This window comes from Limulus polyphemus, unplaced genomic scaffold (assembly GCF_000517525.1).
Source record: "Limulus polyphemus unplaced genomic scaffold, Limulus_polyphemus-2.1.2 Scaffold9056, whole genome shotgun sequence".
NCBI lineage: Eukaryota > Metazoa > Arthropoda > Merostomata > Xiphosura > Limulidae > Limulus > Limulus polyphemus.
In genome coordinates this window covers 9,538-25,522 of record NW_013674666.1, presented here as the reverse complement: position 1 = coordinate 25,522, position 15,985 = coordinate 9,538, and the positions used below count along the sequence as shown (strand labels likewise).

Below are 15,985 nucleotides of genomic sequence, written 5' to 3'. Positions count from 1 at the left end.
ATGATAAGTTACAAAGCACTAATCTACTTAGTGTGGTAAATGATAAGTTACAAAGCACTAATCTACTTAGTGTGATAAATGATAACCTACAAGTCACTAATCTACCATAGCATGATTCACGATAGTCTACAAATCACTAATCTACTTAGTGTGGTTCATGACAATCTACAAATCACTAATCTACACAGCATGATTCACGATAATCTAAAACTCACTAATCTACATAGCATGATTCACATTAATCTAAAACTCACTAATCTACATAGCATGATTCACATTAATCTAAAACTCACTAATCTACATAGCATGGTTCACATTAATCTAAAACTCACTAATCTACATAGCATGATTCGCGATAATCTAAAAACCACTAATCTACATTTTGTGGTTCACGATAATATAAGAATCACTAATCTACATATTATGATTCATGATAATCTAAAAATCACTAATCTACATTTTGTGATTCACGATAACTTAAAAATTACTAATCTACATATTATGATTCACGATAACCTAAAAATCACTAATCTACATAGTATAGTTTACGATGATTTACAAATCACTAATCTACATCGTGTGGTTCACGATAATCTAAAAATCACAAAAGAGAACCCATGACATGAGTCCTTTTGGAGTGCGTTAATGCTATTTACTCTACTGTGATATTAGTGATTTTCTGTTTTGTAATTTTGGCTGTGTTTATATATAGTTTTGTATTATTTTGTGTGATCTATTCAGCTTTTTCTACCTGCAGAGCGGCTTTGCTTGGATGGAACTACTTTCTCCTTCACACTGTGGAAACGCGTAGTAACACAGAAGCCTTCGAGCCGCACTTCGGCACGGTTCTGGAAGGGGAGTGATTAGCTCTATCCAGAGAGCCTCAGTGATCTTCTCGTTGACATGCACGGGGGAGTTACTATAATTGTAGAAAACTAAACCTGCCCCTCTAAGCTCAGCAGCACAGATGACCCCCGAATAAGGGAGGCATGTTCCGTTGGAAACAGAGGGTACTGTAACGTTATGTTTAGCTTCGGGAAGACGTTCGTCGTCAAACATCCTTTCTTCCTCCATGCGTACTTCATCAGTCTCTTCACCTAAATCAGTATAATTTCCTTCTTTTTTACTTGCTGAAACTAAAAAAACACCTTTTTAAAAAAATTAAACTAATTAATCAACTTATCACTCACACATTGCCAGCTATACAAAAGTAAAGATAAATATAAACAGAGGAAATATTCTTTTCAACCTTTTATATTTAATAACTTTCTATTATTGGTAATTTGGATTGTTCTAAACAATTAGTCAAAGAAATAATAGCTTTTCCTTCCTAGAACTATTTCATTGTTGTGATTCGAGCTTCAATGTTTCTCTAATATTGTTATTATAAATATAAACAGAGGAAATGTTCTTTTCAACCTTTTATATTTAATAACTTTCTATTATTGGTAACTTGGATTGTTCGAAACAATTATTCAAAGAAATAATAGCTTTTCCTTCCTAGAACTATTTCATTGTTGTGATTCGAGCTTCAATGTTTCTCTAATATTGTTATTCAAAGTTTAATTTCTTCATTATTTTAAGCTATACATTTGTCCGCACAATTATTTGCATTTTCAAGTTTTTTTATGTGATTTTGTATTTATTTTTTCATATTAATCTGACTTTTAACCGTGTTTATGTTCGTTTGTTTGTTTAGCGTTAAGCACAAAACTACACGATGGACTATCTCTGCTGTGTCCACCACGGATATCGAAACCCGGCTATATGCCTTTAGACTTACCGCTGAGCCACTGTGACACAATTTATATGACACAATAATCTATTTCTTAATATTATATTGTACTTATATATTAAAGTAACTTGAGTTTACATTATTTCCATATCTTCAAATGACTCCCATCGGTGGCACAGTTGAAGGCTTATAACGTTTAAAATCAAGTTTCGACACCAGCGGTGGGCAGAGCACAGATAGCTCATTGAGTAACTTTGTACTTAATAAAAAACAAACTCTCTTGAATCCCGGTCCTCCAGTGGAACAGCGGTAGTTTACGGGCTTACAACGCTAGAATCAAGGGTTCGATTCCACGTGGTGGACACAGCAGAAAGACCAACTTCTAAAAATAAATAAACAATCTCTTGAACCCAGGAACTTATTATTCTAGAAAATTCTTTGAAACATGTTTTAAGTTGTAGCTTATTAGAAAGGATTTTACTAAATTCATGTAAACTTACTCAAAGTGGGAAAAACATAAACATAAAAGTCTTTGGAGTCTTTAAGGATGCTGTTGGAGCTTCGGAGATGAGTCACGGCTTGGCAGGTGTACTTGACAGACTGAGTAGCAGTGAAAGACAGGACAGAGTGAAACAATTCCTTTCTCGACTGAGGCAACTAAATAAAACAAAACTGGTTATTTTAGTACCATGTATGCAAATGTTAATCGATTTCCATACATTCACTCGGGCAATATTTACACACTGAGAGTTATTGCGTCTATTTGTCTGCGATTCAATTAGTCAGTGAGTTAGGTAATGAGAAAATCTTTACAAATAAGTTTCGGAGTTTCCGTTGAAACATTCTTTGTGAAGTTAGGTCTAACTGAGAATGTAGCCTGCAGTAAACGTTAACTAAGAAATAAGCTAGATCGTTATTGTTACGTAGACTGTAGTTGGCATTACTTTTACTAAATAATCCAAGAAGACCTCCTCCTATTTCCAACGATAGAACAAGTTACTAAAATATAATCATTAACTAAACTAAATAACTCATTGACTACTCATTAAGTGATTTATGTAAATAATTCACTTAGTCTGGTATTTAGATCATTACGTATCATCATGATTAGGTCTCTCTAGTAAACAAACATGTAAATTAAAGTATTATAAACATAGTTTACAACAATATTAGATTATTTGTGTTTTGCACTTTCTGAGTCATAAGTTTTAAAATTTCAAGCGTATGCCTTTGATAGAAACAAGAAAATGGAATAAATCTTTTCTGGTTATGGAAAGATTTTTCATGAAATAAAACACACAATCACTGTAAATACGTGTAAAAGAAGACTTAAAGTGGGTTAAGCTTAATTTCCACGTACTAACTGTTATTGAATAATAAATAGGCTTAAAGTGAATTAAGCCTACTTTCTTTTTCTTAGCAAGTTAAGCCCACTTTTTACTTGTTAACATTACATTCGAGTGACCCATTGTTTTCTCTTATTACTTGTCTATCTAATCAGTGAGACAATAAATAATTCATCATATGATTTGTTAAATATCGTGAACATCTTAAACAAAATATTTACTTTTCTTTTAAACTTCAAGGTAACTAGTATATTACTTCAAGGTAATCAGACGTTTGATACACTGTGTGAGGAAATCCCGAACCACTGATTTCTTCTTACTTTTGGTACAGGATTTTCTCACACAGTGTTTGTTTACGAATACTGTCGACAGTCACTTCTTTCTACTTTGGTATGGTACAGGATTTTCTCATACAGTGTTTGTTTACGAATACTGTAGACAGTCACTTCTTCCTACTTTTGGTACAAATCCATTTGTACAGGATTCTCTCACACAGTGTTTATTTACGAATACTGTAGACAGTCACATCTTCTTACTTTTGGTACAAATCCAGTGGTACAGGATTTTCTCACACAGTGTTTGTTTATGAATGCTGTCGACAGTCACTTCCTGGGTTTGTACCAAAAGTTGGAAGATGTGACTGTGTTCAGTATTCACAAACAAACACTGTGTGAGAAGATCCTGTACCATTGGATTTGTACCAAAAGTAAGAAGAAGTGACTGTCTACAGTATTCGTAAACGAACACTGTGTGAGAGAATCCTGTACAACTGAATTTGTGCTAAAAGTGGAAAGAAGTGACTGTCAACAGTATTCGTAAACAAACACTGCGTGAGAGAATCCTGTACCACTGGATTTGTGCTGAAAGTAGGAAGAAGTGACTGTCAACAGTATTCGTAAACAAACACTGTGTGAGAGAATCCTGTACCACTGGATTTGTACCAAAAGTGGAAAGATGTGACTGTGTTCAGTATTCACAAACGAAACCATGTAGTATAAGTCTGTAGGATGTGTTTGTCAACGATTTATCTATTATAATTTTACATTCTTTAAACGTGTGTAATATAACTTATTGGCAATAATTTGGCGTGAAATGTTAATGATAATATACAGTATTAAGTTGTGTCAGCTTAATGCTATTCTATGAGCACAAAGTCTTCAACAGGACCATAATACTAGCTAGTGCTCGAAAGGTAAATGGCGTGAAATGTTAATGATAATATACAGTATTAAGTTGTGTCAGCTTAATGCTATTCTATGAGCACAAAGTCTTCAACAGGACCATAATATAAGCTACTGCTCGAAAGGTAAACTTGCAAGATTTTTGTGATTTTTACCTATTTTGATATGCTTTCTTTCTGACAGGTTTCAGGTTGATTAAAGGTTTAAATTTTTTCGGTAACACGAGAACTGATGGTCTCTCTAATACGGGGGTTTCAGATCTTGTAAGCAAACCCTTGTTTTTTAACATGGAGCTTCGAACCTTTGTTTTTTTAACGTTGAACTCCGATGAGGGTTAAACGGACGATTTTTTCTGAAAAAAATTAGCTCAGTGAGCGATCTCAGTCGAGCCTACATCTGTCTAGAGATCTGTTAGAACTTGATTATTATCTGACAAATAATACACAGAGGAATTCCACGACAAAGAAGTGGATTGCGATTCCAGCCTGCACATGCGCAAGCACCTATTCGATCTGACATCGGAAGGAAATATATTGGAAATCAATATTTATTCAGTTTCTGGACATCTAGAGAAATAATTCATTTTATAGGGGAAGGTGGACAAGTACGAATCAGGTAATTAAGTTTAACTCAAGGCTAGAATAGATCCAGAACATTGGAGGGGGGGGGGTGATATATACATGATACTTCTTTCGCGATAATTGAAAAAACAAGACGTAAGACAGCTTGAAAATGTAAAAAGTTGCATCTGATTTAAGTTTAAGTAAGTTTCATAATAGCTTTACTGAAAAAATATTTCCTTAAAAGCCAAAGAAATGTTCTATTCTTCGATATTTGTAACATTCTGTAAATAAATATTAAATAATAGTCAGTCAAAATTCCTTGCACAAATACTTATAGAAACCAACACTCAAAATGTTATATCGTTGTACACACAGACATGTGTACGGACACTCAATACGTTATATCCTGATACATACAGACACTCAATATGTTATATTCTGGTATACACAGACAGAGATACGGACACTCAATACGTTATATCCTGGTACACGTAGACATAGATTCCGACACTCAATATATGTTATACATAATACTTATATATATAGTTATACGTAATAGATATATTTAGTTATACATAAAAGTTGTATATATAGTTATACATAAACATTCGTAAGAAAATATAAACTATAAAGACTATAATAAATAACTGATTTGTAATTCATTCAGTAAGACTTTAGTAAACAATGTTTGATGATTTGTAATTCATTCAGTAAGACTTCAGTAAACAATGTTTGATGATTTGTAATTCATTCAGTAAGACTTTAATAAACAATGTTTGATGATTCGTAATTCTTTCAATAAGACTTTAGTAAACAATTGTTTAGTGATTTCTAATACATTCAATAAGACTTCAGTAAACAATTGTTTAGTGATTTGTTTAATGACTTGCAATTTAATCAATAAGATTTTATTAAACAATTGTTCTCCATTGTAGGTTTACATTGTTTTGTTATCTGGAGCTGTGACAGAGGGTAATTATACTGTAGTCCTGATCAACCACCGAAACGTCAGTAAAAACACAAATGTTTCTACAGAAAAAAAAATCTCGTTTCCTTTAATACGAAGGAACGTACAATAATTATCCAACAAACATTCACAAGCACAATAATTTAAATTATCTTTCTATTTATTCAAATCTTTAAAATAATTGCAAAATTCATAGTTTTCCAGAAAGTTCTGAATAAAGTTATTGCCCAAACCTCTTGCGTGTCAGATTTATCTTCTTTTATTTTATAAATGAGCTCAAAAACGTTGTTTTTCTATTTCGCTTTTTGATAGCCTATGATAACATACGAATTAATTCGGGCAAATAAGCAAAAATACGACGAGAAATGGTTTACACGAATTAACTCGGGCAAATCACGGAAAGGGTTAAAATTAATGATTGAAACCACCCATTTAATGTTTGTTTGTTTTGAATTTCGCGCAAAGCTACACGAGGGCTATCTGCGCTAGCCGTCCCTAATTTAGCACTGTAAGACTAGAGGGAAGGCAGCTAGTCAACACCACCCACCGACAACTCTTGGGCTACTCTTTTACCAACGAATAGTGGGATTGACCTTACACATTATAACGCCCCCACGGCCGAAAGGTTTGTTGTGACGGGGATTCGAACCCGCGACCCTAAGATTGCGAGTCGAGCGCCTTAACCACCTGGACATGCCGGGCCCCCATTTAATGTGACTGATTATTAGATGGCGGATGATTCCCCACAGCAAGTGTTCAGTATTCTCTCGTTTTCGTAAAAAAATATTTATTTAATATCCTGTAATGTTTCATCTTATAAAGCACGAATAGAAGAATAAGTCTTCGATAAGTTTGAGTGTTTATAACGTTAAAAATCGAGATTCGATCCTTGCAGTGGGCACGGCGCAGATACCCCATCTGGCCCCTTAGAACTTAAAACAACCCAGCACCACTTTATTTCTATTAACACGATTAAAAGTGTGAAAAATGTAATCTACGAGGAGGATGTAAAGATAGACAGATGAAGAGAGAACTTAAATAGATATGGCGATCGAAGAATCACGTTATATCTTACTGTTATAAGCATAGAACAATAACATGAATGCTGATGATGAAAGTCATGCCTAATTCATGATATTGATGAACATTATTTTCAATCATTCAAACAATTATTCAACACTGAACAAAAAGAGAGACATCTCGCAACTTCTGGAAAATTACATTGTTTTTCATCATTTCTTCTTAAAAATGAACACTACATTTAGATCTGCTACACGCGAGTATAACGAACTTTCCACTTGTATAGAACAATCTCAATCTGCTACGTATTAATATAATAAACATTTCACCTGTATTGCACATCTCAGTTACGTAGAGTTGCTTATAATGAATATTCCATCTATAAGTTACATCTGAATCTGCTACACTTGCTTATAATATATAGTATATCATTAGTTAGGACCCCACTCTACTGTCCAAAGAATGCTGGTTCAATGGGGAGAAGGGTAGAGACAAAAACAAAATGTCACATGAGGGCGGTTTGCTGGGGCGCAAGGACAGGCAACCATGAAAGTTCCACGAAGTGGAACCAGAGGGCCACATCTATCTTAGGGAGGAATGATATTACTGTTAGATACCAGAAGGCCTGTTACTATAAGTGGATTGACTTAGCAAGGTTTATAAAAATATATTCAATCATACTTTTACTTAAGGAGAACCGTCATAGTTCCTCAAAGTGACACTAGAGGGCGCGTTGTTGGGACGCGTTGCTACGCCGCCATGACAAACGATGATGTCATAGTTCTACGAAGTGGAACCAGAGGGCGTGGCTATCTTAGGGAGTGGTGATACCAGAAAGCCTGTTACTATAGGTGGGTTGACTTACTAAGATTTATAAGCATATATTTAATCATACTTTGACTTAAGGAGAACCGTGTGATAATATGTTATGACTTTAACTTATTCCTGTTAATAAGGTGAACTTTATTAAATTTTCGTAAATCTTATAGCAACAGAAGTATAACAAGGATTATACAATAACTTGTATGAAGGTCATTTTAATTTTGGTAATCCATATATATATGTTTCAGTTTGTGTTATTTGTTAATGTTATTATGCTGTCAACTTATCAGAGGAATTTATCCTTCAGATAGAATTGAAAAACAGTGTCCAAACTGTAATATAGACAATACTGATATTTTTTTACGTGTCTAAACGATTACACTTTCAAGAAGTTAGACTATGTATTGATCTTTGTGAGTTACATTTGTAAAGTTATATTTAAACCACAAATATGTGAGTTCGAAATCAAAAACAGAAAGTGGTAACTTAGAAGTAGAAAATCATTTCCTATTGAACCATCAAATATTGAGAATTTCGTGAATGTACATTTAGTTTTCTGTAATGTTATATAAAGTGTAAGAATATATAAATTTCTTTTATTGCCTGTTAAGTTCAAAATACGTTCTTCATTATTAGATTTAATGTATTGTTAATGTACAGTTTGTTGTGGTGGCAAAGTGTATTCTAAAACAATAGATAGTAAACCCAATGTTTGAGTATGAGCGATACTTTAATTACATATATATTGAAGGTAACACGACAGTTTTTAGCTGTAGGAGAGTGTTATGTGAAAGTCAAGATCTAATGTTCAGCACGACGGGGACAGTCAGTTTATTTACGGATTTCAAGTGAATGATATGTCTTATATAGTTTCTAAAATACAGAAACTTTGATTAGTTTGGAGAATACCCCTTATGTTTCATTAATGGTGACAAATAAAGTGTTAGAATAGATATTATTACACCGGACTGTAAGTAAGTATTTTATATAGTAAGATGTTTTTGTAAATAGTATTTAGTATATCTTGAAGTTTTGTTATACTTAAGTCTGAGATTATATTTTCATATGCTAAAGATAGTATATTAGTCTATGATGAGAAGTGAGTTTCATGTAAGAAAACCACAGAACATTGATTTGTAACTGATGATTTTTATATAATTGATGATCTATCTATGAAGTGTAAATGAAAGATAATTCATGATACGGTAACAATTTCAAAATCCACGTGTGGAAATATCTGTTTTGAAATAGTCGAAGAATAATCACATGATTTATAACTAACGGTTTTTACGATTATGATTGTCAACCACTTTTCGGTATTGTTCATTAGTGAAAAAGGTGTTTGATGCTTTGTTAAACTAATAAATTGAAAGAGTATAGTGTACATAAAGTTTTTGCACTAAATTTTAGGTGAAAAAGCTAATACACGTTATCGTAATATTGTTCCAAAAATCCATGTCAGTTTTGTAAAACTTACATCTTCTGAATCTGAAAAAAACATCCAATGTATATCCACGATGTTCCATTTCTCAATATCTGACAGGACATTTCAGTTAACGTATAATTATTGCATATTGTGCCAGATGTACAGCAAACAGATGTTCAAACTGTGTCATTTCGCTAAGAATATTTTTTCAAAATGTAAGATCTATTCAATTATAATTTATGATATTTTTATAAATATGTTAATTGTATGAAATTTCATTATACACTAATGTTTAAAAGTATGAAATGGTAATATAAGTAGTTGTTTCCAGGTGGTTTTGATAAACTCGTTCACAAGTTCAGTCTACAACAAACAGTTTAACTTCTATTTAAATATTGACAAGTTTCCAATCACATGTTATATTTGATCATTGGTAATTTACAGTATACTGTATATTGAAAATATATGGTTGAAATTATACATAATCATATAGTTTCTACATAAATGTAATGTTCACAATATTATAACACATTGTTGCTATGTGTTTACAGTATACTGTATATTGAAAATATATGGTTCAAATTATACATAATCATATAGTTTCTACATAAATGTAATGTTCACAATATTTTAACTGGAGTTTTTGTATGTCACCAACATTTAAAAGTCAGTAAAAATAGTTCTTTCATTATAGATAATGATACGACACCTGCTATTGTCAAGGAAACAACCATTATAACTTATTCTGTGTGGACACTGATGTCAAACTAGCTAAACTTTGACTGTTAGGAATAGAAATATCCTCACGTGTTTCTGTAAACGAAGAATGATGACCTCATTGTTTCAACACGTCATCAATGGCTAGCAAGAAGAGACAGAAAACTTTTATTGAAACAAAAATCAATTATAACACATTGTTGCTATGTGTTTACAGTATACTGTATATTGAAAATATATGGTTCTAATTATACATAATCATATAGTTTCTACATAAATGTAATGTTCACAATATTATAACACATTGTTGCTATGTTTATGGAACATTGTCTGAAAGAAGTTATGAACATTTTAGAAATTTATTCGATACTTTCACAAGACTTGTGTACATGAAAGACGTTTGGAGGTGTGTTTGCTGGTGATCAACGACCTGATCATGCAGAAAAACAATTGTACACCGTCAATCTGAATCTAAGTCATAAATCTGGTAGCCACTGGGTCTGTATTTACATTGGTCGAGATGAGAAAGGAGAATATTTTGGTCCATTAGGACTGCTTCCACATGACCTCAACATCATCAAGAAGAACTGTTGAATGTAAACATACAACAAAAAATTACTACTAGGACTGTATTCGTCTGAGTATGTGGACAATATCGTATATATTATACCAATTATCATGTGTCTAAGTAAGTTCAGTTATATCTGTCCTCAAAGATTTATGAAATAAAATGTAAATGTTGTTATTCTATAATAGTTATTAAGCATATTTATTATGTAGTAAATGTAAGTTGTGATCTCATTCAAATAACGGATAACATTGATCAAATATGGAAGTGTAATGTCCACTCTTGTAAAACTCGTGTTAAAGTGTTAACTATAAAGTATCATGTGTAAAATGAAATATCTTGTCAAGTTATATTGATATCATAAAGTCAAACTAGTGAAAATATAAGTTTGAATTATTGTATGATATTTAGATAAGTGTTCTTTTTTAGGACGATTTACATATAAGGGGTCAGGAAATGTAATTAAATATAAAACTAATGAGATAGTGTTAAGCGAAACTGCTTAAAATCATTTTCGAAACATTATAATATGAGATATTCAAAATAATACTTAGATATTAGTGTATAATAACATCCCATACATTTCACACGTTTATGTAGTTATTATAAAGTGGAGTTGAATCGACTTTTCATTTTGAAAAATTATTCTAAGCCGACTGACTTTGTCTGAACCGAATACATAAATTAGAGTTTCTTGTTTATAAACTATATAAATTCTTATGTACTGAGTGAACAAGTGGTAATATAAAAGGTTAGGAAATGTAAAAGTATGATTAAATATATGCTTATAGACCCTAGTAAGTTAATCAATCTATAGTAACAGGCTTTCTCATATCGAACAGTGATATCACCACTCCCTAAGATAGACGCGCCATCTGGTTCCACTTCGTGGAACTATGACGTCGTTGTGTGTCATGACGGCCTAGCAACGCGTCCCAACAACGCGCCTTCTAGTGACAGTTTATGGAACTATGACGTCATCGTCTCTACTCTATTGCTTGCGACCCCTCACTGAGGCGGCATCCTTTAGACAGTAGAGTGGGCCCTAACTACTCACATCCCGATTTGCTTCTAGATTTATAAATTCAACCCTTCTTTTCCCCTCTGAACTTTATAGTTGGATAAAGCTGGGGTAGTGATAACTTATTCTGTTGTATCTCAACTTGGAATATCTTCACGTCTTAACTCGGAACTGTGTCACGTAACAAAAAATGTGTCTTTTTATTATAACCTTTCTAAATTACTCCCTAGCTCTTTCATTTCCTAATTTTTTATTGTTCAGTTGTTCTATTTGATATCTGATAGATGCAAGCCTCTCAACTGTTATTCAGTACGTTCGGGAGCACAAACTGTGACAGAAAACTCTACTAAAGACTTTCAGTTCTGCTTCACACCGACTCAAGATTTTCTCTGTCGGCTTCGTTTCTTGTGAGTAATAAAGAAGACATGGAGACGGCCCCTTTTCTCGCTCAGTACTGAGTTTTATATCACGTAACACAGACTGCTTTGTTTCTTCAAGTGTCACTCGCTGTTTCATTACACATTTTTTCTTTAGCAGATTTCACGACATTGAATAGACAGATTTTTGGATATTGTATTCACAATATCTCTAATCAAACTTGTAGATACTATGTTGAAAGTAACTCTGATCAACTTTGTGGATATTATGTTGACAATATCTGTAATCAGTTATGTAGGTACTATGTTGACAGTATCTTTAGTCAGATTTGTGGAAACTGTGTTGACAATATCTCTAACCAGGTTTGTAGATATTGTGTTGACAGTATATCTAATAATATTTGTAGATACTGTGTACACAGTATCTCTAATAAGATTTGCAGATACTGGGTTAACAATATATCTAATCAGATTTCTAAATATCGTGTTGAAAACATCTCTAATCACATTTTAAGATACTGTGTTGACAGTATCTCTAACAAGATGTGTGGATAATGTGTTGATAATATCTGTAATGAGATTTTACGATACCGTGTTGATTTCTCTAATCTGATTTCAGAATAATCTGTTCACAATATCTGGAACCAGATTTGTGGATATTGTCTCAACAGTATATCTAATGAGATTTATAGATAGAGTGTTGACATTTTTTCTAATCAGATTTGCAGATACAATTTTGGTAATATCTCCCATCAGATTTGCAGATACAGTGTTGACAATATCACTAATCAGATTTTAGGATACTGTCGTGACAACATCTCTATTCAGATTTCTAGATACTGTGTTGTCAATATCTCTAGTCAGATTTGTAGATACAATTTTAGCAATATCTGTAATCAGAATTGTAGATACTGCGTTGACAATATCTCTAGTCAGATTTGTATATACAATGTTGACAGTATATATATAATAAGATTTCTTGATACTGTGTTCATAATATCTCCAATCAGGATTGTGGATACTGTGTTTAAAATATTTTTAATCAGATTTGTGGCAAATGTGTTGAGAATATCTCTAATCAAATTTACGGATACTCTATAGAGATTGCAACTGTAATCAAATATATGGATAGTGTGTACAGATTGCAACTGTAATCAAATTTATGGATACTGTGTACAGACTGTAACTGTAATCAAATTTATGGATACTGTATACAGATTGCAACTGTAATCAAATTTATGGATACTGTGTACAGACTGTAACTGTAATCAAATTTATGGATACTGTATACAGATTGCAACTGTAATCAAATTTATGGATACTATGTACAGACTCTAATTGTAGTTAACTTTATAGATACTGTGTACAGACTCTAATTGTAGTTAACTTTATGGATACTGTGTACAGACTGTAATTGTAATCAAATTTATGGATACTGTGTACAGACAGCAACTGTAATCAAATTTATGGATACTGTATACAAACTATAACTGTAATCAAATTTATGGATACTGTGTACAGACAGCAACTGTAATCAAATTTATGAATACTGTGTAAAGACTGTAACTGTAATCAAATTTATGGATACTGTATATAGATTGCAACTGTAATCAAATTTATGGATACTGTATACAAACTATAACTGTAATCAAATTTATGGATACTGTGTACAGACAGCAACTGTAATCAAATTTATGGATACTGTATACAAACTATAACTGTAATCAAATTTATGGATACTGTGTACAAACAGCAACTGTAATCAAATTTATGAATACTGTGTAAAGACTGTAACTGTAATCAAATTTATGGATACTGTATATAGATTGCAACTGTAATCAAATTTATGGATACTGTGTACAGACTGTAACTGTAATCAAATTTATGGATACTGTATATAGATTGCAACTGAAATCAAATTTATGGATACTGTGTACAGACTGCAACTGTAATCAAATTTATGGATACTGTATACAGATACAGTATCCATAAATTTGATTACAGTTGCAGTCTGTACATAGTATCCATAAATTTGATTACAGTCGCAATCTGTACACAGTATCCATAAATTTGATTACAGTTAAAGTCTGTACACAGTATCCATAAATTTGATTACAGTTACAGTTTGTACACAGTGTTCATAAATTTGATTACATTTGATTGCATTTTGTACACAGTATCCGTAAATTTGATTACAGTTGCAATCTATATACAGTATTCATAAATTTTATTACAGTTACAGTCTTTACACAGTATCCATAAATTTGATTACAGTTGCTGTTTGTACACAGTATCCATAAATTTGATTACAGTTACAGTCTTTACACAGTATCCATAAATTTGATTACAGTTGCTGTTTGTACACAGTATCCATAAATTTGATTACAGTTGCAGTTTGTACACAGTATTCATAAATTTGATTACAGTTACAGAACTGTAATCAAATTTATGGATACTGTGTACAGACTTTAACTGTAATCAAATTTATGGATACTGTGTACAGACTGCGACTGTAATCAAATTTATGGATACTATGTATAGACTGCAACTGTAAACAGATTTGTGGATACTGTGTACAGACATGGGTCAGAATTTTTACATGCAACACAAACGCTACATTCCTTCAGATAACTGATTTTTATAACCTTAATAACATCAGATAAGGGTGAAAGAATACTTTCAACCTAAACATTACCTTATTCTTAACGGGAACGTTTGTGACATCTAGTATTGAAGGATAACTATCTCTAGTTTCGAACTAGTGACATGAAGGAGACACCCAGACAGCACTCGCTGCCACAAGGGATTTTTGAACAGACTGTGAATTTTACAACAAGCTCACAGCTTAAATGCAGTGTGAGTTCAGTGGCATCTTGTCTTGAACCCCTTGACCTCTTGATGGGCAGCCCGACACGCTAACCATTGGGTCTTTTTTTTTCTGGTGAGTTTTACGTGATTTTAATCAGCTAAATAGAAGAGTTGGTCGGGAAAATATTATTGTTCTAATTTATCTTATTTTTACATTTCAAAGTACGAATTGAGAGGATACAGCTTCAGAATGTTATTCTTATAACACAAAGGTTTTCATGATAAAAATACACTTCGTTTCGTATTTAGTTTTATTTATATAACACAAAGTATACACAGTGTATTCAGAGAGACTAACGAACACCGTTGATGCATGTATGACTTGAAAGAATTAAATCAACCAGTGATAAGACGAATATTCGGTTAAAATTAAATGCTGATAAGATTGTTATTTTATTTTGGTAACATGATATGCCTGTATAATCAACGCCACAAGAGACTAAGGTCTCTAAACTCAAGTAGATGGTGGGAAAAGACCTCTATATGAAAGTAATCAACCTGCTAAAGAAAGATGTGACCCAAATATGCTAGTAATAAACACTGCCCATTTGTGAACACCAAGTGTTAGACGTCTAGATGCAGCCAAGGATGCTTTACTTGACCGTTTCATTTCAGTTATTTGTTTTAAATCATTATCAGCTAAACTTAATAAGCCTTTCCTTTCAGACCAACAAATCTTATCACATGTTTCATTGTTGTGCTTATTTCATAGACGTTTTGTTACCTCCCTACTGTAGCGTTCTAGTGCATATTTCTCTATTATAGTGTCTCTATTATAGGATCTCGGCTACTAGTAATGCTTCCATACTAGCTAACACAAGCATAGATTCACAGGTTTCAAACTCATAAAATAATTTGTTACAACCAACTATTATCTATATTTAATTCTATATCTAGCATCTTCTGGTCATGGATATTGCTTTGAAACGCGATAATTTTCTTAGCAGAGGTTGCATAATTGTTTATAGGGCGATATCTCAGAGACCAAAAATCGCGTCCAAATTTCGCCATATTTTATCTACAATCAAAACAGACTCCGATAAGATAACGCAATAAATCAATTTTCAAAAGCCTATCAAAATAAGTACAAAATAAACCTTTTCTCACTACTGTTCTTGCCGGACTCTGAAATACAGGAGTAGACAATTTATTTATACTATTCTAACCGTACTCTCAAGTATACGGATGGTGTCTTTACTAACTGCTCTTACCGTACTGTAAGATATATGGATCATATCTGTACTATTGTTCTTAACGTACTTTGAAATACACGAATCAGAAAAATTATTTTGTCATCTTGACGAATTAACCTTCCTAACGAACTAGTGAACTGGTAAAGTATTAGGAAAATAGTCTCTCACACACAAGAGAACA

The 15,985-nt window shown here is 32.5% G+C and overlaps 1 protein-coding gene across 2 annotated transcripts in view; it reads right to left on the bottom strand.

The window, feature by feature from the left end:
* Positions 1-741: 741 nt before the first annotated feature.
* LOC106475727 (muscle, skeletal receptor tyrosine protein kinase-like) overlaps positions 742-15,985 on the bottom strand; it is a 22,911-nt gene continuing 7,667 nt past the window's right edge. The window contains exons 4-5 of one of the 2 annotated variants that reach the window (XM_013936398.2): positions 2,236-2,392; positions 742-1,136 (exon numbers count right to left, since the gene is read on the bottom strand). In XM_013936398.2, coding sequence (XP_013791852.2) covers positions 748-1,136; positions 2,236-2,392 — 546 coding nt within the window. In that variant the 3' untranslated portion in view covers positions 742-747. The remainder of the gene's footprint in view (positions 1,137-2,235; positions 2,393-15,985) is intronic. The other variant, XM_022379786.1, reaches the window with a different exon arrangement.